Source organism: Nothobranchius furzeri, chromosome 11, assembly GCF_043380555.1.
Source record: "Nothobranchius furzeri strain GRZ-AD chromosome 11, NfurGRZ-RIMD1, whole genome shotgun sequence".
NCBI lineage: Eukaryota > Metazoa > Chordata > Actinopteri > Cyprinodontiformes > Nothobranchiidae > Nothobranchius > Nothobranchius furzeri.
The window spans coordinates 69,311,929-69,338,028 of record NC_091751.1 but is presented as its reverse complement, the minus strand read 5'-3'; the positions used below and the strand labels follow the sequence as shown (position 1 = coordinate 69,338,028).

Sequence of the window (26,100 nt, the reverse complement as noted above, 5' to 3'; positions counted from 1 at the left end):
TTGATCTTGATGGTGAAGCTAAAGGCGTTTAACACTGAACACCTAACATGAATGCAGCTTCTGAGAGCTAGCTAATATCAGCTAAAACTGTGTTCTGCTGCTGCTCACCGTCCTTCTTGAAAAACCTAGTCAATACTTGCTTCTGTTCAATTAACTTTTTCTCCTTCTTTTCTTTTCTGGAAGCCAGATTTCCCTTTCTTGGGAAAAGACATGACTGACTCTCCTGCCTCCATCCAGCTCTGGCTGTCAGCATCTGCGATGTCTCATTAGCTGTACATGCGGCGTGCAGCCCCTGGCCGCTGGTGTGGACTAAACCACTTTACACATTCTTAAGGGGTGATAGATGCCTCAGAGATTATTCAGTTATTATTTTTAAGGCGAAATTCAGTTTCTTATCCTCTTTATCCAGGTAAAGGGAAGTTTATTAAGACATTAAGTAAGTTGGGGGGAAAAACAACAACAATAAAACATTTTTATTCAAAGCTGTCTCAGGGCCCCTCCCTGCAGTGGGCCCTGGGTAAACGGTAGCCCCCACCCCCACCCCCAGTCCGACGCCCCTGCTCGGGATCCCACAGCTTCATTTCAGCCCGGTCACTAATGCGTTTTATTACAATGATCCAACGTTTGCGGCGCTCCGGATCTTGGGGAATCCTGTAGATGGCTCATCCCTTATGTCGTCCGTGTCTGTTCTGCATCCTGGGGCACAACAGGAATCTACCATATTTCCTGTTTGATTGAGTTTTCTGACAATAACAAATAATCCAGCTGCTGGCTTCTACCTGCCAATATGGCGCCGTTTCGATTTGAACTGTTGCATGCCGGGAGAAGTGACGTCAACTCCCGGAGCTCTATTGCCTTGATTTCTTGCTGCAGCTCTTCATACTTGTCTCTTGGATCTGACGGGCAGGAACTGGCGCCTCGGCCTCGTTGCCTTTAGCTTTATTCCTGCCCAAGAACGTCAAAAGCTCTCATTAACTGTACCACCTCATCTTGTGCATAGCTCTTTTCTACTTCATCCAATTTATGTTTGATAACTTTCATCAGGTGGTGTCTGGTAGTGTCTCTAGTGGGCTCATCTTGCTCTGTAGCAAAGCCTTTCACATTATAACCCACTTCAATTAGCTGGTCGCAACTTAGGATGCAAAGTGTGGCGGTTATTTTATCTCGTGAGGTTTCTAGTTCCATTGTGGGTACTCACAAGATTGTTTTTAGTTCGTTAGATATCAGGTCCGGTTCTTGAAGAAAGGTTTCTCCAGCGGAGTGATCGTGCTAACATTAGCTGCTAACGGTGCTAACAGTACTCCTTCACTCACGCTCCGGTAATCCTTTTTAACCTCTCTCCTGGCTGGCTCGCCATGATAGCCACTCTGCTGCAATCGCCGGCTGGCTATAAGAGGAGCAGTCTGGGACCTACACAGCGTCAGATGATTTACTCTGTTTGGGTAGTTGACCAGGTCTCGAGCTTTAGTAAATGAATTCTTGTGTTTGTTTTGTCCCGCACCTCTTGTGACTACTATTCTCGTCCTGCAGATATTACTCCACATCATCTCTCCAGTCATAACTCACGGATTTCTTCTCCACATCGTCTCCACCTGCTCTACCCGCCGGCCCGCTCTCTCCCCCCGCCTGCCTCGCTTCACGGTTTGGATTCGTCATCACCATCATCTCTCATCCCCTTTCGAGCACCTCTCTACCTCAGGCCAGACCAACTCCCTCCTCAGCGCCTACACTTCCCCGTTGTCTAGTAAGACTTTTCCAGCCTGCACCGCACTACTTACTTACATTCCCTCCTGCGTTCTCCCGCTAGATTCAGACCCTGCACGTCAGAGCTTCCTCAAGAGCACTCTACTCCTCATCTCTTTAATCATTATTGTTCTCTTACCTGGTCTCCCGGCTCCAATTCTGCATGTGGGTTAGAAAATTAAACTCCAACATATTTTACTTTTAAGCATTTACATTGTCTACGGTGAATGAGCCTTCCAATGCAATCTGTAATCAAGTGTCACTCTCACAACCCTAATTTCATACACTTTCTATTTGAATCATTTTTATCAGTAGATTAACACATTTTTATTTTTTGGTTGTTACCAAATATTACAAGTTTTATTTTCCCCAAAATAAAGTGGGTATTTGACAAATCCATTTCTCTCTTGATTCTCCTTCCATGGTGATCAGAAGCTGCTAAACATTTATGGAGTGTCTCACAAGAGCGCTGTGGCACCACGTAAGACGAAACAATCGTGCTTGACAGTCATAATAGATTTATTATCAATATACACTGTAACAACAACAGTGAAAAATGACCACACAAATGTTCTTTCTTTGTTGCTGGATTCAACTATAGATAACTGTATTACAGATGGTTGATGTAGATCACAAGCCCCTGTCATCGGTTTTCACTGGTGTCCATGGAGGCAGCAGCATTTTCTATAATCTTGCAATTACCCTGGTAATAAAACAGGAGTTATTAGCAGAAGTCACAGTTTACCATATGCTAAATACATAAACATACGAAGTAAAATCTATAATAACTTAGATCTTTTCATTAAATCCAGGGATGCTTTAAATTGTGCATCAGACCGTGAGAAAAAGAGAGGTCAAGTTGCCGTGGGCGAGTAGATGGCATGTTTTTCTTATTTCTGTATCTAAACGCTTCTTTGTTATCTCAGAATTTAGTATCCCGGAACAGGACGCTCCGGCCGCCGAAAACCTCTCCTTGACGATTTAAAGTGCTCACTCGGGCCATGAGTTTGGGGGGGGGGGCGACAAATGTTTGTGCGACTACGCCCATGTGTGAATAAAAATATGCACCGAAGCAGAAAGATTGGGAGATAGCTGGATATTACACAAGTGCTGCTGTGTGTTCCGTCTGGCTCCCCTTTCTGCAGAAAGTGTAATCTGAGATACTCAACAGAATTTCCAGTCTGAGTTCTTTGGTCAATGTTAGTAAGAAAATGTACCTAACAATTTGATAGATCACCTTCTAGAGTCCTGGAACCCCCAAGGGGCTTTACAAAACAGTCATTCACCCATTCACACACAGCTTCACACCCTGGTGGTGATATGCTACATTGAAGGCACACTGACAGAGGTGAGTTTGCCATACACAAGCGCCACTGGTTCCTCCGACCACCACCAGCAGGTGAGGTGGGTTGAGTGTCTTGCCCAAGGATACGACAGCAACGCTGTGCCACTCTGTGGATTTCCTCTTATTTGTTTTGCAAAAGCACTTCCTTTCATTTCTCCACCTCACCCCCAGGTACCTCAATTTCTGCTTCTGTGAAATCGTACTTCCTTTATCTGCCTTGATCTATGGTCGCCATGTCATTGGCGGAGCGCTGCAACAAGCCGGCTTATGTATATACATGAGGTCCACAGGGCACTTTGCATTGACTATTTATGGCAGTAAGTGGGCGTGGTGAGGGCGGGATGTGACTAAAATGCAGCTGAGAACCATTCTCGTTAGTCTCCGATTTATGAAGCGGAGATTGCGTGCAGCTGTGCGTACTCCATGTTTGATAGATCACAGACCTGCTTGGCGCAAGTACATTTTTTTTTTTTGCTGAGCTTGAGTACGGTTTTAGTAAGGATTCTACGCCATGTTTGATAAATGAGACCCCTGAACTGTATTGGAACGTTACCTATTTGCCTTGAGACGACTCTTGTCGTGATATGGCGCTGTATAAATCAACTGAGTGGAGTTGAATTAATATTTGATCAAACCACGTCCTCAGCACGTGAGGGAATCCCCTGGGTTTTTCCTGAAAAAATTAAACTTTATTGACGGAGAGATCGAGAAGCTGGCTGCTGAAGTGCAAAATAACCAAACACGTTGCAGAAGTTATAAACGCGGTCAGGACAGAGGAGAGGTTCCCTTCAGGAATAAATAACAAACTGAATCTGATAAATCGTAGAGTAACAGGGTTGTTAGTTACATTTGACATTTAAGGAGTCGTTTTGTTTGGAGTTGGTTTTATTTGAAAATGTTGTCTTAGAGTGCAGGCTCTTTTGAGCTGTCATTCAGCGAGGAGGTTCTAGGTAGTTGTAAAATAAAATATGAACAGGAATCAGATTCGTGTGGTTTATCTGTCACTCCACAATGGGTCCCAGATCACAGAATAGCTCCAGAAGGACCTTTGAGGAGATTGCGCTCATGGAAGACGCATTCCCTCGTGTGAGCGCTGCCAAATCCTCCAACACAGATCTGTCATGATATGATGTCAGATTATCGTCGGTCACGTGTCTTTCGTTGGTTTTAGCACCGACTATGCGAGAAAGCTGTTTTTCCACCGACATAATTATTTATTGACTAATATACTTTATGAATGAGGAACATGTGTGGATCACTGAGACTTTCAGCACTGCAGTTCCCCCGTTCTACCACTAGACGCTGTTCCTACACATAGTCAGAGCTGTTCTTATATTTAAGAACGTTTCTACGCACAAGTAGAAATAGGCAATTACCACAGGATGCGTAAAATCATTCCTCAGCATGAAATACGCACAGATGTTTGTAATATGGTTGATAAATGAGAGCCAAGGTCCAAAGTTGATTTAAAGACGTCACTTTTTTTTTCAAGGTTTTTTAATAAATAAAATGAAATGCTTTCACTGTTTTTTTTTTTCTTTTTGCATAAGCAATCTTAATAAATGAGGCCCCTGGTCATTTATCATTTAAAACAAAAACGTAATTACGTAAAATCAGAAATACTCACCGACATGATTTGGGCTCTGTTACAACCTGAGAAGAGACATAAGTGCAAAGCAGAAATAATTTAATAAAAATTATTTCAGTAATTTACCAAATGTATGTTATTGGTGATTTTGTGTCTTTGTTTGTTTTACTGATAAATCTGAATATAATGAGTTCAAACTGATACTTGCATCTGGTCCTGCGCAGTTCTCCTTCAATACACTGGACCTGTATATAATTTTTAAATCGCCACACATTTGTACACTCCAGCTCCAGTGTCTCTCCATTTTCTACAAATGTATTCCCAACATTTTTTAAGTCAGGATGCTCCGCAGTGTTTATTTTACAGAAGTCCTCTGTCAAAAGAAAATCTGTTAATCATCTGAGTCATAGTTTTCCTTAAATATCTTGAATAAAATCTGTTGTTTTGGTTTAACCTTTGCAGGTGGGGGCTTTAGACCAAGAGCCATCACTGTAACACTCCACAGTCGCTCGACCCACTAACTTATAAAAGCTCACACACGTGTACGTCACAGTCTTCAGTCCATTTTCTCTAACACTGTTTGGAACTTCAGGAGGGGTTCCACAATTGTCAACTAAGAAGAAAATAAAGATTTTTTTAAAGGTAGACAAATAATTCAACTGGATGTGATGATTTTCAAAATATACCCAATATCTTATCCTCTCACAAAGAGGTAAGTAAATTTGATAAAAAAAAAGAAAAAGTAGACCTAAGTGACAATCTCTTTATCTTTTGATGTATTAAAGTACTCAGGCTGACAATTATGAACATAAATAAAAAAGATAATGCTCTATCTGGGATACTTACTGACCATCATGGTAGATAAAAAAAGAACCAAATTACTCTTACTTGTTACTGAAACATGTTTAGTGTTCCCTCCCCGTGAGCCGGAGTTGTCATGAAGTCCTGGGAAAAACACAACAAAGACATACTTCTGTATACTACTACTCTCATGTTTGGAAACTTCCAGGCAGTACATTCTGTAAGTCTGAATATGTTTGTATTTGTTTTGTATACTCATTGGGATTTTGCTCTGCTGTTTATATCAGAATCAGAAAAGGTTTATTGCCATTGTCAGTGAACAAACAGTTCACAAACTAGGAACTTGCTTCGGTACTAATGTGCTACATATAACATGAATAATAAAATTAAAAATAGAATAAAGTAGAATAAAATATAATAAAACTAGCATAAAACTTTCAGCTATAAAAAAAGGCAGGTAATGGTAATAATGGTAATATGGCCGATAACGTGACGTTATGTCGAGTACAGCAGACGAACATGGTTGTGTGTTTATAAGCTGTTCACAAGTCTAACGGCAGATGGAAAGAAGCTGTTCTTATGGCGGGAGGTTCTGGTCCGGATGGACCGTAACCTCCTGCCTGAGGGAAGCGGCTCGTAAAGTCTGTGACCCGGGTGAGAAGGGTCAGCTGCTATCCGACCTGCACGCCCCCGAGTTCTGGAGACGTACAGGTCCTGGAGAGATGGAAGGCTGCAGCCAATCACCTTCTCAGCGGAGCGCACAATGCGCTGCAGTCTGTTTGTCCCTCACCGTGGCTCCAGCGTACCACACAGCGATGGAGGAGGTGAGGATGGACTCAATGATGGCCGTGTAAAACTGCACCATCATCTGGGCCGGCAGCTTGGCCTTTTTCAACTGCCGCAGAAAGTACATCCTCTGCTGAGCCTTTTTGATCAGGGAGCTGATGGATGGCTCCCACCTAAGGTCATGTGTGATGGTGGTTCCGAGAAAGCGGAAGGAGTCCACAGTGGTGACGGGGGTGTCCGTCAGGACGAGGGGGAGAGATGGGGCTGTGACTTTCCTGAAGTCCACAATCATCTCCACTGTCTTCTGAGCATTGAGCTCCAGGTTGTTGCTGCTGCACCAGTACACCAGCCGATCCACCTCCCTCCTGTAGGCGGACTCATCACCGTCAGAGATGAGCCCGATGAGGGTGGTGTCGTCCGCAAACTTGATCAGTTTAACAGAGTCATGGCTCGAGCTGCAGCAGTTTGTGTACAGGGAGAAGAGCAGAGGAGAAAGTACACAGCCCTGTGGAGATCCTGTGCTAATTGTCTGAATGGTGGAAACATTCTTCCCCAGCCGTACGCACTGCCTTCGGTCCGTCAGGAAGTCCGTGATCCACCTGCAGGTGGAGTTGGGTACGTCGAGCATGGAGAGCTTATCCTGGAGCAGAGCAGGGAGGATGGTGTTGAACGCAGAGCTGAAGTCCACAAACAGGATCCTAGCGTAGGTGCCCGGGGAGTCCAGGTGCAGCAGGATGAAGTGGAGGGCCAGGTTGATGGCGTCGTCTACAGACCTATTGGCTCTGTATGCGAACTGCAGAGGGTCCAGGAGGGGGGAGAAGAAGGACTTGAGATGAGGGAGGACCAGGCGCTCAAAAGACTTCATGACTACAGACGTCAGCGCCACAGGCCTGTAATCATTCAGTCCAGTGACACGGGGTTTCTTAGGGACAGGGACAATGGTGGACAGCTTAAAGCAGGCTGGAACATGGCAGGACTCCAAGGAGATGGTAAAGATGTCCGTGAAGATTGGAGACAGTACCTCTGTGCAGTGTCTCAGGGTTGCGGGGGAGACACCGTCCGGGCCCGGGGATTTCCTTGTGTTTTGCTTACGGAAAACCCTGAGCACATCCTCTTTTGTCACTGAGAAGGCAGTGGAGGGGGAGGGGTGGTCAGTGGGGACTGTACTATTCACAGTGGTGAAGGTGGTGGGGGAGGCATGTGACACCAGAGTGGCTGAAGAAGCCTGTGCAGTAGGGGGTGTGGGGATGGGTGTTGCACTTCAAACCTTGCATAGAAGGAGTTGAGTTGTTCAGCCAGTTGTAGGTCGTCAGCAGCATGTTGGGCTCTAGGCTTGTAGTTAGTAGGGCCTGCACGACTTTATTTTTTTAAAAGTCGACAGTCAAGTAATGAAAGTCGAGTCGACTTCGACTAGTCGTTGATGACGTCATACGCCGGAAGCGGCGGCGGGGCGGGGGTCGGTCGGTAGGTTCGCTGGAGTTTTTGACAATTAAAATTGCGCCCACATTTGCTAAGTTAACACATCTCTTTAACAACAGTAGTTTCTGCATCCTACTTCAGCCCTCTCCCCCCTCCCCCTGCTTCAGCCCTCTCCCCCCTCCCCCTGCTCCAGCCCTCTCCCCCCTCCCCCTGCGCAGCAGCCGCAAACTCACTGATGCGCCTGCAGCCTCTCGGAGTTCCTGCTGCTCTAAACATTAAAATAATTATTTCATTTTCTGTTCCTCACTTCTGATTACCTTCAATGGTGTCTGTTTGTTGCAACCAGCAGGTACAAAAACTAACTTGTTTTTATTTGACTATTTTTCTGTCCTGCCTGTTTATTATCTTCCTGCATCTCCTCTCAATCCTAAAGAGAAACTGCAACCTGGGTTCATATATATTCACCTCATGAGTTACCTTTGAACTGCAGTTCTAAAAGATCTACCGACCGCAAAAACAGCGGGGTACCGCTGCTCGCCGGCCGACTACAACTGGACCGTTTTTGCTGCGGAGTTCGTGCCGGAGCAGAGCGGAGCGGAGTGGAGATAGTGGAATCTTGGGGGTGCGTCACCGGAGGACAACAGGTGATGCACCTCGCTCCGCAGCAGCAAAGCGCATCAGGCACAAATAACAGACAGAAAACATGAAAGGAAATGAGCCGACATGAACGATCGCGTGTTAAATTTGTTTTTGAGGTGGTGAAACCTGATTTGGCGGTGCTCAGGACGCAATGTCTGGAGCGCACGTCAACGATCAGAGCTTTGCATGCGCAAACTGGTTAAGATTAGGATGGGGGTGAGGGGAAGGTTAAATTGCAAGAGGGAAAAGGTCACAGTTTGGTTAAATGTCCGTTTTACCGCCGGTGTCAGTACCGCACAGCGCGTCGCCTCCACCTCGATCCAGACGCGCAGGGGCTCATCGCCTGTTATCTTTTCCGATGACTGCATCTTGTCAGTCATTATCACGTGACAGCGACTAGTCGATGACAGGCATAAAAAGTCACTACAGAGCCGTGAAGTCGACTAGTCGACTAGTTCGTACAACCCCAAGTAGTTAGTGATTTGCTTGAGCCCTCTCCAGACAGAGGCGGTGTCATTGTCAGAGAACTGCTCCTTTAGACGCATGTTGTACCGGGATCTCGCCTTCTTCGACTCTTTTGAGAACAGGTACTTAGCGCCCTTGTAGCTTTATCTGTCCTTGGCTCTGTGAGCTGCTTCTTTCTCCCTCCTCAGCTGTCTCAGTTTGGGTGTGAACCAGGGCTTATCGTTGTTAAAAGTGACCCTGGTTTTTGTTGGAATAATGCTGTCCTCACAGAATTTTATGTATGACGTCACAGTGTCTGTATATTCATCCAAGTTGTCTGTGGCAGATCCAAACACGTTCCAGTCTGTTGTGTCCAGACACACGCAAAGCTCCTCCACAGCCTCGCAGGTCCACTTCTTAGTAGTCCTCACTGCAGGCTTGGAGAGCTTCAGCCTCTGCCTATATGAGGGGATGAGGTGAATCATGGCGTGGTCTGAGAAGCCGAGAGCAGCTCGCTGCACGGCTCGATAAGCTCCACTGACTGTGGTGTAGCAGTGATCCAGCGTGTTCTGCTCTCTTTTGGGCATTTAACAAACTGTCTGTACTTAGGCAATTCCTGGCTCAGATTTCCCTTGTTAAAGTCCCCGAGAATAGTAACTAGAGAGTCCGGAAAGGTCTGTTCCACACTTAGGATCTGCTCCGCGAGCGCACGTTGAACCTCGTGCACGTCCGCGCTCGGCGGGATGTAAACAGCGGCCAGAATGAATGAAGCGAACTCACGTGGGGAGTAGAATGGCTTACAGTTCATGAAGAGGAATTCCAGAGCAGGAGAACAGTACTGGGAGAGCACAGTCACATCCAAACACCAGGCATTGTTGATGTAGAAGCAGACACCTCCACCTTTTATCTTTCCTCCAGATAAGACCCGCTGTCTGTCTGCACGGAGGAGCTGGAATCCCTCCAAATGGAGCGCGCAATCCGGGATCTGCTCGTTGAGCCATGTCTCCGTGAAGCATATGACAGAGGAGGAAGAAACGTCTCTGTTCCGTCTCATCAGCAACGCCAGTTCGTCCGTCTTGTTGCTAAGTGAGCGGACATTGGAGAGGAAGATCCCAGGTAAAGGCGTACGTGAGCCGCGTCTTCGTAGACGCACGAGCACTCTCGCACGTTTTCCTCTCCTACGGCGTCTCCCTTTCTTAATAAAAAAGTGGACCAAATCCGCCACACTCACTAAAAAAACTGGAAGTAGGTCCGTCGGCGTTGATGTTCTGACATTTAGAAGCTCTTCACGGGTGTAAGAGCACGCTGACACACAATTTACAGACAAAAACAAACAAAACACGACGCACGTTAGCACCAGGGCGACCATCCTCTGCGCCATCTTGGTTCATCTCGGATGCTTTCTGCCTAAAATGTATCACTCATTCTTACAATGGCACTGCTCCATCTCATCTTCTGTGTTTTAGATGCTTAAATACACAAAAATGCACTAAAATATACAAGCCGTACAGATTGGTTCCTGCTTCTCGACACCAGTTTGTGTCACATGATCAACTTTGAAACTTGTTGAGTTGTTTGTGAATTTACTTACTGCACGTTTGGGGTTGGGTCCACTCTCCTTCAATACAGGTGGATCTGGCTGTCGTTCCTGCTTCTGTAGAATATCCGTCCTTACACTGATACTCCACTGTTGATTGGACAGCAAACGTCTCCTGCTCTTTCTCATTAATGATGACCGTGTTGGGGACGTAGGGTGGTTCACCGCATGAATCAGGACTTCCTGTGGAAAATAAGAAAGAGCAAGTGTTAAGCAAAAATGATGCTGTACAGCTGTGTGAAGAAGGACCGACTCACTCTGACAGACTGGAACAGACCACACTCCACTTGTACACACAGCTACATTGTCTTCCATGACTGCGTGTACGTATCCACTATTACAGTTTATCTCTATCTTTTCACCATTCTCATACCAGCGCTTTGGCTTTTCAAAGGACTTGGAATTGGGAATTTTTGGTGGAAGGCAGGCGGCTTTCTCTGAGGAAAAAAAAACAGTGAATTGTTTAATAAAAACATAAAACAAAAGGTTTGCATAAACACCAATCAAAGAGCAAAGGAGCTCGTATCCGATATCAAAAACGGGTGAAAAACTATGAAAACTGACACATAATGGAGATTATAGCCACAAGGTACTATTGAAAGACTTACCTATACACTGTGGACCAGGAGACCATTCAGCATTTCTACATGTACTTGTGGCCCACCAGCCCTTCGCTGCAGGTTTATATCCATTATCACAGGCGTAAGTGATGTGTGTTTCAGGAGCAAATGAGTCTTCCACAGGGAGGAAAAACCCGTTCCCCAGTGTGGGAGCGCTGCAAGACTGCAAGGGGCTCTGTGCTGAAGTACATGAAGAAAATAAGACTAGACATTGGTGGAAACACAGTAGGCCTCATTTAAACACCGATCCAACAACTTACCATGCAGCTCTGCAGGAATCCAGAGCAGAAGAGCAAATACGAGACACTTCGCCAACATGTTGTCAGGATTCTAATCACAGCAAGAAAGCGGCGTTAAAAACTGTGGTCTGATTTGCACCAGTTAATAATTACAGGCATTTCCCGCTAAACGATAAGAAGTGAAGAAACAGCAAACAGTGTTCTGAACTCTTACTCATGTGTCAACAGTTGTTGCATAAATGCAAAAAGATTCATGTTGGAAATCATCAGAAAGGCAGAATAACAAAAACAATCTTTTGTTCAGCATTTAAAAAGTTTCTTCTGAATACTTCGGTCTTTCTCACACTGATGACTTTGGATCATTTCCCAGGCAAAATGTTTATATGTTTTCTCTTCCTATTCATTGTTTATTAAGTCAACAGAAAACCCCACAGTACCTGGGGTCAGTTCTCAGAAAAAAACTTTTTTAAAGACTAAGATCAAAGTTTTACTTTCTCAAATGACAAAGTTTTAAACCAATAACTAGACTTTCTGTAAAAACCAAACAAAAAAAAACTTCTAAACATCACATTGTGTTCAGCAGTCACTGTCAGTCCTGTGTGGACTATAAAACGACCTGCTTGACAGTTATTAGCAGACCCATGAAACAACATACAGGGGAAGTTTGCTTCTTTTAAACTTTCTGTAGGTTACCAAGATTCTGTTTAACAGTAGCAAACAGAAATTAATTTCATTTACCGTAAATCCTCTAATACAGGCCTGTATTCAATTAACGGCCGGGTCTCATATTTTGGCCGGTGTCGGAGTCAGCAGTTTCTCTTTAGGATTGAGAGGAGATGCAGGAAGATAATAAACAGGCAGGACAGAAAAATAGTCAAATAAAAACAAGTTAGTTTTTGTACCTGCTGGTTGCAACAAACAGACACCATTGAAGGTAATCAGAAGTGAGGAACAGAAAATGAAATAATTATTTTAATGTTTAGAGCAGCAGGAACTCCGAGAGGCTGCAGGCGCATCAGTGAGTTTGCGGCCGCTGCGCAGGGGGAGGGGGGAGAGGGCTGAAGCAGAAACTACCGTTGTTAAAAGAGATGTGTTTAACTTTGAAAATGTGGGCGCAATTTTAATTGTCAAAAACTCCAGCGAACCATTAGTTCATTTTGCTCAAATAGAAATTGAGGCCTGCCTCTAATACTGGTCCTCCTTCCAATAAAGGCCTGGAGCTTGATGAGCTTGAGTCAAATACAGGACCGGGCCTGTATTAGAGGATTTACGGTGTAGCGTTATGAATATGCCATTTCTGCCCTTAACAGCTGCCCTTTGACACAGTGACAGTGTGCATAAATTGCCAAGGTCGTGCGCTTGCTTCTGCTGTTTACATTCCAGCAAAGAAGACAGAAGAAGGACAAAGAACGCTTTTCATTAGTTAATCAAAGAACTTTATTTTTAATAAAGCTAATCAAAACAACTGTTGGTCAATAATAATCAGGTGACTGATCTGTGAAATCACAATGTTATGATTTATGTGTTTAATGAATAACAGGACTTTGGGCTAACTGAACTAGACATCCTGATTCACATAAGGTAAACACATGACACATTGTTCACTCATCCAATCAGAACTTCCTTTCTGATGCGGGGCAGAGTTCTGTGGTGTTTAGTTAATCTGTCCACTCCGATTCGCTAAGAATCATAAACAACTAAGCTTAATAAAAGAGAACAACGCCATTTTAAGTTAGTTCCAACAGAGTTCCAACGGAGTTATTCAACGTAGTTCAACTTGGTTCAACTTGTTCCAACCAAGTACTCGACCAGCTCTCAAATCCATCATCGCTAAGTGAAGTACAGACTGGCCAGCTGTATTTTCTACTTTAAGCTGAGAACTGTCAAGCTGGAAAATTCTGTCGTTTTACCAACAAGACGACGGTTCCTTCAGAATAAAAGCTGAACTCTCTACGTGACGCTGAAACCTGCCATTGTACCGGGAAACTATCCTCAGACTGGTTTGTCGTGCTGCCGACGCTGTTTCACCAGTTCCAGCACCAAGGAGGGTCCGAGGACCTGGCATCCTGATCTAACCCGGGAGTCTCACACAGTACGTAGATCGGCATAGATGGCGTCTCATGTCTTCATCCTGAAGTCCATCGGTTAGTTAGACAAAACCACATCTTGCACTCAGACTCGCCTCCACCAGATGGAGATTCTGAACTGACACACACACACACCAACACTTCAGCATTACATTCATCTGCATCCATCATTAGAGAGTTAGTCCTGGTGATTGTTTCGAATAATTATAAAATAAACATTCTTAAACGTCCCATCTCTCTCTTTTCTTGTCTCTAAGTCAATACAAAGTGTTTGAATAAAATTCCCTGTGGTAAAAACAACCTCTTCTGATTCTAAGGGCCCGGTCCACAGATAAATGATCTAAATCAGGTTTGGATCAGTGATATCTCTGGACCTTAATAAAAGTGTAAGAATATACCAACTATATTCTGCTACAACGGTAATCGTAAAGAACGAGGCCAACATGTGGGGGCTCCTATGTCTAGTTCTGGGTTATGGTAAACTTTGCATAATTAGATGTTACAATACACATCACAGGGCCTACAGGAAATCCCTTTTTAAAAGACACACCATCATGCCAGCCAATCAGCCTAACATTACTGCAGCAGTGTGTCTCAAAAACACACCACGCCTGCATTCGTTCCGCCCATCGACATATAAATATTGGCCAATGGGTTTCCATAGACTCCAATAAAATGTTTTTGAGGAGAAATGGGAGGTGGCCACCACCGCCATTTTGACCGTGTCACAGGTTCCGTCAAGCCCAGACAATTCCAAAAAAGGGAAGAGAGGTGGAGCTGAGGGTGGGGCTGTAAGGCTGGGATCAACTGACGACACCCTATCTAATTAGCTACAAGCTAACCTGAAGCTAACCCTGGCTAACCCAGACAAACGATGTCACATTTCCCATTCATGTGTATTGGGTTTTAGCGCCTCCTATCCACAATTACTTTCTTCCTGTCAAGAATGAACATTGTGGGTAGTAGAAACTGAATTCTTACTAGGAGAAATGTATTTTTGATAGCTAATTCGGCTGTCATTATGTCATTTTAGATACATCATCTTATGTTGGATGTGTACCGTCACGAAGGTCCTCTAATTTGTGACAAAGGTCACATTTTCCCAGCTGGGTCGACTGTAACTTTGCCCCACAGATTAAACAAGCGAGGAGCCATGATGTCTGCTGAATATCATCTTTATCTGCTGCTGTTCCGTCCCAGAATGAAGGACACTTCAAGATCACAATAATAATTTAAATAATAATTTTAATAAACTCTTTGACTTTATTACTGTTTATTATAATCATCATAAATAATCTCTTGGTTCAGTATAAATGTATTTTAATTACTGAAATGAATTATTATGCTTTGGGTATAATAATAATTATTATTCATGATAATCAGTAATGTGTGTTCAGTAAACCAGAAGGTCATTTGCACGTAACCAGCCTCACACAGAGAATATCCAGGGTAAAAGTAACATCATCACATGTCTTTGACTCATGACCAAAGCTTTCTTGCTCTGAGAGTGGGCGTGTTCTGAGGGGGTTTGTTAAAACTAAATTTCCAGCAGCAAAACTTCAGCTCGTGAACCAACCAACATCCTGAGGATAAGAGCTTCGAATAAATGCACGATAACCAGCTGACGCAAAACTCCTTCAGAGTTATTGATTTTGAGTTAAGTAAGATGCAAAACTCCTTCAAAGTTAAGTCAAACGCTCGACTGTGTACCCTGCGACATCTTCGAACCAGAGAGTCGATTCCACTTGAGTCTCCTCTACCGGACCGAGTACCCGGAGGCTGACAACATCCTCCCTTGACCTCCGGATCCGCTCGAAGGGTCGTCTGAATGGGTGAGGTAGCACACAGATTGTGTTTCATGCTGTTCTTCTAAAAAACGACTCAGTTAGCTGCAAAACCATCATTTCCAACCCAGAGCGCATTCCTCTCTCTGAAAGAAACCTTCTGAGAATCCATTCACGCATCCAAACTCTCATTTCATTTTAGCTTTCCATCCAGTCACAGGTAAAGCTTTTGATACCAAGTTTAATATCAAAGCTGGCAAATTGTCATCCATGAATTGTCATTTTTAATTGTCATTTAAATTGTCATTTCTGAATTGTCGTTTCAAATTGTCAAGTTTAAAATTGTTAGTAATAAATTCTTAACTTTAAAACTTGACTCTTCTTGAAAATAAACACAGAATGGTGTGTATTTCTGGTTATTGAAAAAGCAAAGATTCCTAACTTCTGATTCAAAAATAAACTTTTGCTATTAAATTTAATAATCTTAAATTAAACATTATTCTTTGGATTAAATATAGACCAAGCAGGTTGGTGTATCAACTTCTATCGATTATATAAGTATCCTGGATATTTATACATGATATAAGCTTCATATGCTAATTTGCTTGGTCATTCTCAGGATCTAACAGACAGTAACGGATCTCTCTGTGCTTGCTTCACTCAGGCCCGGCCCAAACAAAATTGGAGCCCTAGGCAAGATTATAGGTGGCGCCCCCTTAAGGTTGGTTTATGCTTGACGCGTCCGCGAGGTCCGCACGACTACGGGCGGAAAAGTTGCGTCATTTTAACAACCACGCCCCTACACCACGTCTCCGCACGGCCCAAGATTTCCGCAACGCGCACCTCGGAAAATTTCTAACCACGCGGACGGTCGGGCGTGGAAAAACATGGCGGACCGGCACGGCAGAGGTTCGTAAATACAGACATTTGTATGATTCAGCTCTCAGAGATCACCGTGATCAACATGTTGTTAATAATTCTTGGAGAGAAATAGCTCACACTGTCGGAAAAGACGAGGATGCTGTTAAAAATGCTGAAATGCCGTGTTGTAAACAGTGATTTCTACTTCTACTATGGTGTAGTGTTGGATGCATGCCGTAGAGCTCCATGCTGCCCCGTTCAGTTTGGGAGAATATTGGCTCACCGCAGACGAGCCGCACAAACCATAAACGCTGCGAGTTGTGAAGCGGGTTCCAGCCGCGAGCCGCATCACCGCGCGGAAAGTGAATGCGTCAAGCATAAACCAAGCTTTACACTGCAGTAAATTCCACTGCGACTGTACATACTCACAAGAAACCACATAGCTTTGTCTCAGACGTTCTTTTTATTTAAAAAAGCCCTTTGCACATTCAGAATACGTAGAAATATAAACATTTTGAACTGAATATATAAAATAATATGAACTAAACTAAAAGCATTAGATTTAAATATTACAAAATTAAAAGTGAAAAATGATAAAAACCATAAAAATAAGAAACAACACAAAACTAGAAAAATTGCATTTGTTGCACAAATGCTGTTTGAATGCTGGACAGCTGAAACTGTAAGCTGAAGCCGCCGAACAGCTGAGCTGAAGCTGAAACAAAGCAGAACTGTCAAAATTAGCAGTATGTATTTAAATATGTAGAAGAAAAAATCACCAACAAGCGTAATGTAGTTCAGAATATAGGCGAAGAATGGATCAAAATGCTAAACAGCAGACAAATGTAATCTTTGAACATTTATCAAAAACTGGAAATTTGAAACGTTAAACAGCTGGCATTTGAATGAGAATAGTTTAACGGGTACATTTTTACAATTGGCTGGACAGTGAATTTAGAAATATTTGCTGATATCTGAAACTGATAGATGAACTTATGTTCAGATTTGATATGGGATGGATGAAGAGTAGGACAAATGAAATAACGGATGGATTTTTGGATGGATGTTAGATGGTTTATTGGATGGATGGATGGATGGATGGATGGATAGATAGAAGCATGTATGGATTTATATGTAGATGGATGGATTCCTTAGGCCAAGCCGATCAGTTTGATGTCTCACTTGCGTGGGTGTGTAATTCCATCTAGCCAGAAGAAGATTGACCTCTCTCAACCAATAAGGGAGCTGGGAGGGAGCGGGGCACTTTCCCACCTTCTGACGGTCAATGAAATTGAACCTATTTCTAGTTTTAAGTACAAACAATTCAAAAACAGGAGTCTGTTAATGGCTCAGTATTCTTCTTTTTATATTCATTCCTATGAGACTTGGTTAAAGTGATGTGTAGTTCCTTGTGTTGCCATGGTAACAGATGACAGAAGTCTGCATTAATAAAGCTATGTACAATAACACATGAGTCATTTAAACTTTGAATAACATTTCTATATTAAAGTATGTTGATACAGTTGTGTCTAAAATGTTGTTAAATGTTGTTGCTAAGCACGTTGCCATGAAACGCAGAGCACAATATCAAGTTAAAACAAGACTCCTGGGACCAAGCAGGTTGAATTGATGCACCATACGTGTGGGTGCACATTTCCTTTTAGGCAGAAGACGATTGAAAACTCTCAGCCAGTGAAAGAGCAATGAAGGAGGAGGGGGCGGTTCCTGCCTTCTGACTAGTGTTAAAATGTCAGCAATGCTGCTAGTTGTAAGTGTATAGAGTTTTAAGTGTATAGAGCTGGTTGGTTGGTTGGTTGGTGTGTTGGTTGGTTGGTTGGTTGGATGGATGGATGGATGGATGGATGGTTGTTTTGAGTGTTGGATGGATGGATGGATGGATGGATTCCTTAGGCCTAGCCGATCGATTTGATGTCTCACATGTGTGGGTGTGTAATTCCATTTAGCCAGAAGATGATTGACCTCTCTCAACCAGTCAGGGGGCTGGGTGGGAGCGGGGCACTTTCCCACCTTCTGACGGTCAATCAAATTGAACGTGTTTCTACACACAACATACCACACAATAACACAGTATGTGCAAGCACTTCACCTTAAATTATTTTTAATTCTCTTGTATGTTATTTTGTGTGTGTGTGTGTGTGTGTGTGTGTGTGTGTGTGTGTGTGTGTGTGTGTGTGTGTGGGTGTGGGTGTGTGTGTGGGGGGGGGGGGTCATTTTGCCTTGGCCCCCAAAATGTCTTGAAACGGCCCTAGGTGTATGACTGAGTTTTGAAGGTGATCTGAATTGTATCAAATGTATAAATATTACATGTGTGTAGTGGAGATAAATCTACCTACATTTTACTTTTCAACACTTTGTTTTGTTTTCTTGTTTTTATTGAACTATTTTCCTGTTCTGTGTCTCTCATCTTCCTGCATCATTTTTGACCACATTTGACATACATATTTAAGTTTGTAGAACAAGCGTGAGATAATTGACTTACTGCTGGAAACCGCTGGCTTTTTGATTCCCGCTTCCTGTGAGCCTGCGGGCTGCTGTGAAGCTGTGAGCGAGGCAAAGCCGGCAGCCCCGCCCGTTGGAAACAGCGCGTGTGGACCGACCGTACCAACTTGAGGAATTGGGGGGGGTGGACTATAATTTCTCAACAATTAAAACACATTGTTTTGTATTTGCAGACTAACTTTTACGTTGTGGTTTTAGAAGACAATACAGGTTTACTGATAGCATTTATACATTTACAATAACTTTTTTTGGGGGGGACAACTTTGTGTGAGGGGGGGACGCTTCCCCCCCGTCCCCCCTGGGATCTCCGCCTATGCTCCTGTTAACGAGAGAACCCTTGAAATCTGTCCTTCAGAAGTGAAATTGGACCTGTCAAACTTCTCATCACCATTCGAAAAGTACAGCACCGATTTGAAAAATTCAAAAAGCGTGAGTGGTAGAGGACTTGGATGATCCTCTGTGCCAATTTGTATGTGCCTAACATGAATTGTCTAGAAGCTATGATGAGAAACGTTTAGCTGTCTGAAGCCGTTTTGAGGAGAAAATCTCTCTTCCTTTAACATGGGTTTCAATGAGAAAAGCGGGGTCTCTCCTCTTTCTGAGGTTTGTAGCGAAAGAACGGTAACACTTACAGATAAAATGAAACCCATTCTGAAAAGCTGACAAAAATTCCTACTTTTTGAGGTATAATTTGTTACGGTAGTCCAAAAGAGTTGTTCACAGAAGATGTGAAGTTCAAAACTTAGAGTGGGGAATTTTCAAGTGAGAGTGATCAGAGACCTTTTTTTAAATTTGAATTTTCTCAAACAAATGAACCGTACGGCCACAATGTTTAGAATACAGTCATGAATTATAGCTCAAAACGAAGGTATATTCGTTAGCTGCAAGCTAGTGTGTGTCTCATTTCAATCGGACCTACGGTTCTCTGGGGACAATGCTGGAAATGGAGCAAGGGAGGGTCACTGCTCCTATCTTTCTCCATTATAACTTTTGTGAATTTTTCTGAAAAATTCAAGTCGTACCTCAACTTCTACCTGCGATTTTAGAAAAACCGTAAAAGATATCAAAAAGCCTCTTTAATATGTTAAACAGGAAAGTCTTGTGAGTTTGTTAAACTTTGAATGAAGTCTCTAAGTTAAAAGGAACCCTAGAGAGTTCGAGGTCAAAAAAGTGATAGGAATTTGCTGAAAATTGACCAATCCCATTCATTTCAATGGGAAATTTTTCGCAGTAAAAGCTTAATAACTCAAACAATTTGAAAGATATCAATGCCAAAAGTAATAGCTGGAAAGAGCTTAATGAGCTGAACGTTTTGATATAAAATGGTTGAAATAGCTCAAAATTTGAAGGAGAAGAAGAGGTTCAAAAAGTGTACGGAAGCAGAATATGGAAGAATAAAGAGAAACAGGAAAACAATAGTTTGAATGCTTTTCAGCATTCAAACAATAAAGCATTAACAAAACCAGTATCCACAAAGAATACCAAACAGAACCAGTTAGGATTTCAATAAAAATTCACCCAAAAGATTATTTACAATGTCCTCTAGTGGTGTTTTTGGGTACTGCGTTACCAATGACTCTACACCACATGTCCTGAACCTAACATGACCTGCTACAGATTTACTCTCCTGGTTTTCTTTGCAGCAAAGTCACCTATAACATCATCATATGACAACTGATTTGAGACCACATGGTTTATATAGCACATGTCACCACATGTGAGCGGAGAAAGTGCTTTGATTGGCCACTAGAATATTTCAGCTCAGCCAGCAGCTCAGTAGTGCGCACACAGCGAGTTTTTACCCCTGTGAGGTGGAAAATATCTAACTGGTCAGATATTCACCTCAGCGTCTCGTGAGGCAGAAAACTCAGTGAAAATCAGGCGCACATGGCGAGCAATCTGCTGAGCAAACAGTCATTCGAGGCCGTTTGCTCAGCTGATTGCTCTCGTGTGTGGCAGGCTTAAACATCTTGCCAAAGGTTTGCAGTTGAAACAATGGCACATTTTCCAAAATGTTCATGTGCGTTGTCCTTGTGTTGTCTTTATGCATAAATAAATAGAATGATTTGTTCAAATTTACAATACTGGGACTTACCACACATGTCCTCAAAAATCCAGAGGTTTCCTCACGTAGACAGACAGGAAGGGCATGGAGAACAGTGGTACGCCTTGTGTGGACATCATGTAATTCCTAAGATTATTAAGAGTGTAAATACTGTCAAGTTTACTAATCAAACTCAATGCCAAACTGCTCTGACCAATTTTCCAAGACAATGATATCTGCATCTAAATCTAATGATAAACTGCTGAATTCAAAAGTTAATTTGAAGTGTTTAACATTACATAATACGGAGGGGTATTAGGGCCACTGAAGAAGAAAAAATTCTGAAAATAAATAAAGTCAGAATTCTGACATTTATCTCAGTATTCAATTGTTTCCTTCAGTGGCCCTAACACTGCCGTATTGCCTAAGAGTATTAGAGTCACTGAAGAAAAAGAAAAGAATTGAGAAAAAAAGTCAGATAATTTCAAAATTCTGGGATTAAAGTCAGAATTCTGACTTTTTTCATAAACCTAAAACCAAACAAACAAAAAACTATTTAGGAATTTTTTTTGTTAAAAAAAATCAAAACAAACAAACAAAAAAAAAAGGCCTGAATTTTAAGACTTAAGTCAGAATTCTGATCCCCCCTCATAATCTTCCCCAATTTCCCTTTTTTTGTTTTAGGTACCAGTCAGAACTCTGAGATTAAACTCAGATTTATGACTTATTTTCTCAGAATTCTATATTTTTTTCCATCAGTGGCTCTAATACTCATAGCATTAAGGCATTACCTGTAAATTGTATATTCACCAGTTTTAAAAGACAAATCTGTATACATACATACATACATACATACATATATAGTCATGTTATTTAGGATGTGCCATCAAAAATGCAGACTGTGAGAATTACTCACCAGTGGTCTCACTTGTATGAACCTCTTGGGGGTCAACAGCAGCATGCCATCAATCTTGAGTGCAGAGAGTGGGGTTGGATCATTGAAGTCTGACTGCAGATTCATAGACAGGCTTCCCGGTGTGGCTGACAGCTCATAGGAACGCAGATGCTCTACATCAGTGGTTCCCAAACTTATTTAGCCGCGCACCCCCTTCTATGTCCCGACCATGTCGACGCCCCCCCCCCCCCCCCCCCCCACACATCGGGGCATGGCTCTCTCTCTCTCTCTCTCTCTCTCTCTCTCTCTCTCTCTCTCTCTCTCTCTCTCTCTCTCTCTCTCTCTCTCTCTCTCTCTCTATATCTATCTATCTATCTATCTATATATATATATCAGATGTCAAGCTAAACAGACAGGGTTAAAAAAAATTCCCCATCACTTTCATTTTTTAAATAGTAATTAATAAACAATCGATACCATTACAATTTCCTTTGATTTAATTTCAAATAAATATTTAGAGTGCCCAGGTAGCACATAAACAATGCAATTTAACGGTTTTCTTAAAGTAGGAACGTTTAACCTGTGCGGCCAGAGCGCTCTCCTTCCTTCTGCTCTGCGTAAACCTGAGCTGATCACCTACTTGTGCGTAATCAAATGTCTATAGGGGAAAAGATATAGCCATGATGTTCACTTTTACCTCAGACCGACTTATTGCTGTTTTATGGTGTGGCTGAATCTGCGATCCGCTGCCACGCGGACTGGAATAACAAATGCTGCAGTAACATGAGATGTGGTCAGGTTCATGAGGAGTCACTGGCTGGAGCGGACCCGACTCATCCCAGAAGCTAATATCTTAATTTGACCTTGAATGAAAAATAACCTCTTAAAAGTTTTTATCACGGTGGAGACAGCACTCATTTCTGCCTTCAGTCTGACGGCGCGCCGGAGTTAAAGCAGCGTGTGCGCTTATTGAATCTGTGTGTGTGTGTGTGTGTGTGCGTGCGTGCGTGCGTGTGTGTGAGGAGATTCAAGTGTAATTTGACTTATCCACACAAAGCTAAAAACAACATTTAAAGAAAAGAATCTGGAGTAACAGCGTACAGTAAGGACAAAATTACAACACTAAAATACTGTGAAATGAATAGAAACAGCGTTCTGCGGTTCAAGATATGTGCAACTGAGCACTATTTAATTTGATGATAAAAACATTAACAAAATTTCGACGTCTATGTGTGTATTAAATAAAACTTCACAAAAACTGACAAACTCCCGCGAGCTAACTGAACTTACTGTTGTTTTTTTTTGTCCTCAGAACATCACGTTTTAAAAAAACTATGGAGGGGACAAAAATGGAGGGAAGGAGGGAACATAGCATCGAGATACAGCACCGCTTCGTCTCTTGCGGTCACAATCCTCATCTACGGTTAAAAAAAGCAGGCTGCTTGCAAAGCTATCGCACGGGTGCTACGGGGAAAATAGTTTACAATACAGACTGATTTTTTCATCGCTGTACAAGAGACCACTGCTCATTTACTTTTAATACGTGGACGTTTAAGTTTGACTTGGTGGCGCTGAGCTCCCGCTTTTATTTTTTTCTCAGAACGTCATGTTTAAAAAATTACGATGGAGGGGACAAAAATGGAGGGAATAAGTCTCTAGAAGTCTAATAAAAAAGTATCTAAAGTAATGCTAACCTTTAATAATGAGATAGCGCTGCTCATTTCATTTAATAAACGGACTTTAGTCGCACACAAAGTTAATAACACAGCTAACTCATGCAATGACTTAGCATATTAGCTTGCTACGTGGCCAACATTACTCACCATGTCCGTCTTAAAAACATTTAAGCAACTTTTATGGCAGCTACTTACATTTAGCTCAGTGGTGCAGAACCAGTGACTGTCAGGTGCAGATGCAGAACAGAAGCGCGACCTCCAACAGTTAATGCACCTCCAACCCTCGCTCTTCTCGGTCTGCTGAGAAGCTTCGAGAGCTGACTGAGCAAATGCTACAAAATAAAAGCACTTCCTGTGCGTGTAATTTCACAATAATTTGTAATTTCATGCTTAATTTGTTATTTAGGATAGACAGACAGAGTACTTTTTTCATCCCTATGAAAATTATTTTTACAGAAGTCCAGTACCACTCAATACTCACACTTAATTGACTAGTTATTTCAAAATAAGGCAAAGATTCAAGCAAGGATAAACTCAATATGGAGGAAGTGATTATGTTAAACAGAAAGGACATGTCAAAAAAAAAGGACTGATTTCAAAATATATAAAGCTTTGCAACAGGATTTGACTGTTAAGAATACAGATATTAAAGAAAAATGGGAACTGGAAGTGAACATAATGATAACAGATAAGGAATGGGAGGAAACACTTGAAGCAGGCCATAAACTAACTAATAGTCCGTCTTGGAGGGAATTTGAATGGAAGGTGAAGACGCATACTTTAAAACTCCACTTATCATGTCTAAATAGTAATGTTTCAAATTTATGTTGGAGAAAATGCGGGCTAGTGGGAGACTTTTCACATGTACTTTTGTTCTGCCCTAAATTCATACCATTCTGGGAAGGTGTTGGGAAAAATTGAAAGAACCTTGAAGGTGAAATTACAATTTAAGTTAAAATGGTTTGTACTGGGAATGCTATCTTACACACATAATGGAGACATACGTAATCAAAATTCTGCTTATGACTGCCAAGAAGTGTATTAAGGTTTTATGGCTGGACACAGAACCCCCAAGGGTGGCACAGTGGAGAGACAGAGTTAGACAGGTCTACAAAATGGAACAATTTAATGCAAGACTATGACTGGGACTAGGGAAATTTGAAAGAATTTGGGAACCTATAAAACAAATGTTAGAAAGATAGTACTCTCATGTGAAAATTATTATTATTAATTTTTTTTTTTTATTTATGTATTTTTGTCGTTTGGGTGAGTTATTTAGCTAGATCAAAGTAAAATGTAGAATGTAGAAGAGAGCAGATACGATGAATACAGAGAAAGCTTGTCAGAACTATATGTACTGATTGGTGATTTGGTTAAGTTGGATAGATCTTATGGCCACAAGGAAATTCGAACTTTGTTCAGGGAAACACTGCCCTGGAGAAGGGAAGAAGAAACTCAAATGCATCTCCATGTAAATGTTGTTGTTCTAATTCAAAAGTAAAAAGTTCCAATATATATATATATATATATATATATATATATATATATATATATATATATATATATATATATATATATACTTATATAATATATATATAAGTATATATACTTATATATATATATTATATTATATAAGTATATATATATATATATATATATATATATATATATATATATATATATATATTAAGTATACTTATACATTACTTGGTGAAATATACTTCTGATAGAGTCAAGTACAAGTATAGTCTGAATGTAAGTAAACTTTAATGTAAGTATGTATTAAAGTATACTTAGTAGTATTTAAAAAATGTACTCGGATAACTATACTTCTGATAAGTACATTGAAAGTAAACTTGGAAGTATACTGTATTCATTTTTAGTATACTTCAAGTATACTTCAGTGTACTTCTTTTTGGTAAGGGATGTTTGATAACTTTCATCAGGTGGTGTCTGGTAGTGTCTCTAGTGGGCTCATCTTGCTCTGTAGAAAAGCCTTTCACATTATAACCCACTTCAATTAGCTGGTCACAGCTTAGGATGCAAAGAATGGCGGTTATTTTATCTCGTGAGGTTTCTAGTTCCATTGTGGGTACTCACAAGATTGTTTTTAGTTCGTTAGATATCAGGTCCGGTTCTTGGAGAAACGTTTCTCCAGCGGAGTGATCGTGCTAACATTAGCTGCTAACGGCGCTAACAGTACTCCTTCACTCACGCTCCGGTAATCCTTTTTAACCTCTCTCCTGGCTGGCTCGCCATGATAGCCACTCTGCTGCAATCGCCGGCTGGCTATAAGAGGAGCAGCCTGGGACCTACACAGCGTCGGATGATTTACTCTGTTTGGGTAGTTGACCAGGTCTCGAGCTTTAGTAAATGAATTCTTGTGTTTGTTTTGTCCCGCACCTCTTGTGACTACTATTCTTGTCCTGCAGATATTACTCCACATCATCTCTCCAGTCATAACTCACGGATTTCTTCTCCACATCGTCTCCACCTGCTCTACCAGCCGGCCCGCTCTCTCCCCCCGCCTGCCTCGCTTCACGGTTTGGATTCATCATCACCATCATCTCTCATCCCCTTTCGAGCACCTCTCTACCTCAGGCCAGACCAACTCCCTCCTCAGCGCCTACACTTCCCCGTTGTCTAGCAAGACTTTTCCAGCCTGCACCGCACTACTTACTTACATTCCCTCCTGCGTTCTCCCGCTAGATTCAGACCCTGCACGTCAGAGCTTCCTCAAGAGCACTCTACTCCTCATCTCTTTAATCATTATTGTTCTCTTACCTGGTCTCCCGGCTCCAATTCTGCATGTGGGTTAGAAAATTAAACTCCAACATATTTTACTTTTAAGCATTTACATTGTCTACGGTGAATGAGCCTTCCAATGCAATCTGTAATCAAGTGTCACTCTCACAACCCTAATTTCATACACTTTCTATTTGAATCATTTTTATCAGTAGATTAACACATTTTTATTTTTTGGTTGTTACCAAATATTACAAGTTTTATTTT

The 26,100-nt window shown here is 42.0% G+C and overlaps 2 protein-coding genes across 2 annotated transcripts; one reads left to right on the top strand and one right to left on the bottom strand.

Annotated features, from left to right (window-relative positions):
* Window positions 1-787: 787 nt before the first annotated feature.
* LOC139061941 (uncharacterized) lies at window positions 788-25,864 on the top strand. Its single transcript, XM_070541891.1, has 4 exons — window positions 788-827; window positions 874-977; window positions 1,447-1,744; window positions 25,521-25,864. Exons 1-4 carry the CDS (start codon window positions 788-790, stop codon window positions 25,733-25,735), a joined length of 657 nt encoding a protein of 218 aa, XP_070397992.1. The 3' UTR covers window positions 25,736-25,864.
* Window positions 2,245-11,400, bottom strand: LOC107373951 (complement factor H-related protein 1). Its single transcript, XM_054736845.2, has 9 exons — window positions 11,243-11,400; window positions 10,971-11,162; window positions 10,620-10,799; window positions 10,357-10,545; window positions 5,565-5,621; window positions 5,131-5,289; window positions 4,885-5,049; window positions 4,716-4,741; window positions 2,245-2,446 (listed from the first exon to the last, which is right to left on the bottom strand). Exons 1-9 carry the CDS (start codon window positions 11,298-11,300, stop codon window positions 2,387-2,389), a joined length of 1,086 nt encoding a protein of 361 aa, XP_054592820.2. The 5' UTR covers window positions 11,301-11,400; the 3' UTR covers window positions 2,245-2,386.
* Window positions 25,865-26,100: the final 236 nt, after the last annotated feature.

What these genes read in the sequence shown, in the direction of transcription:
- LOC139061941 (XM_070541891.1), top strand. Translation starts at nt 788, where the DNA reads ATGGCGCCGTTTCGATTTGAACTGTTGCATGCCGGGAGAA. An exon ending in ACTGTTGCATGCCGGGAGAA is followed by an intron (nt 828 to 873) that starts GTGACGTCAACT and finishes TTCTTGCTGCAG; the next exon opens with CTCTTCATACTTGTCTCTTG. An exon ending in CTACACTTCCCCGTTGTCTA is followed by an intron (nt 1,745 to 25,520) that starts GTAAGACTTTTC and finishes CTTGTCCTGCAG; the next exon opens with ATATTACTCCACATCATCTC.
- LOC107373951 (XM_054736845.2), bottom strand. Translation starts at nt 11,300, where the DNA reads ATGTTGGCGAAGTGTCTCGTATTTGCTCTTCTGCTCTGGATTCCTGCA. An exon ending in GATTCCTGCAGAGCTGCATG is followed by an intron (nt 11,163 to 11,242) that starts GTAAGTTGTTGG and finishes CATGTACTTCAG; the next exon opens with CACAGAGCCCCTTGCAGTCT. An exon ending in AGAACTGCGCAGGACCAGAT is followed by an intron (nt 4,742 to 4,884) that starts GCAAGTATCAGT and finishes GTCTCTTCTCAG; the next exon opens with GTTGTAACAGAGCCCAAATC.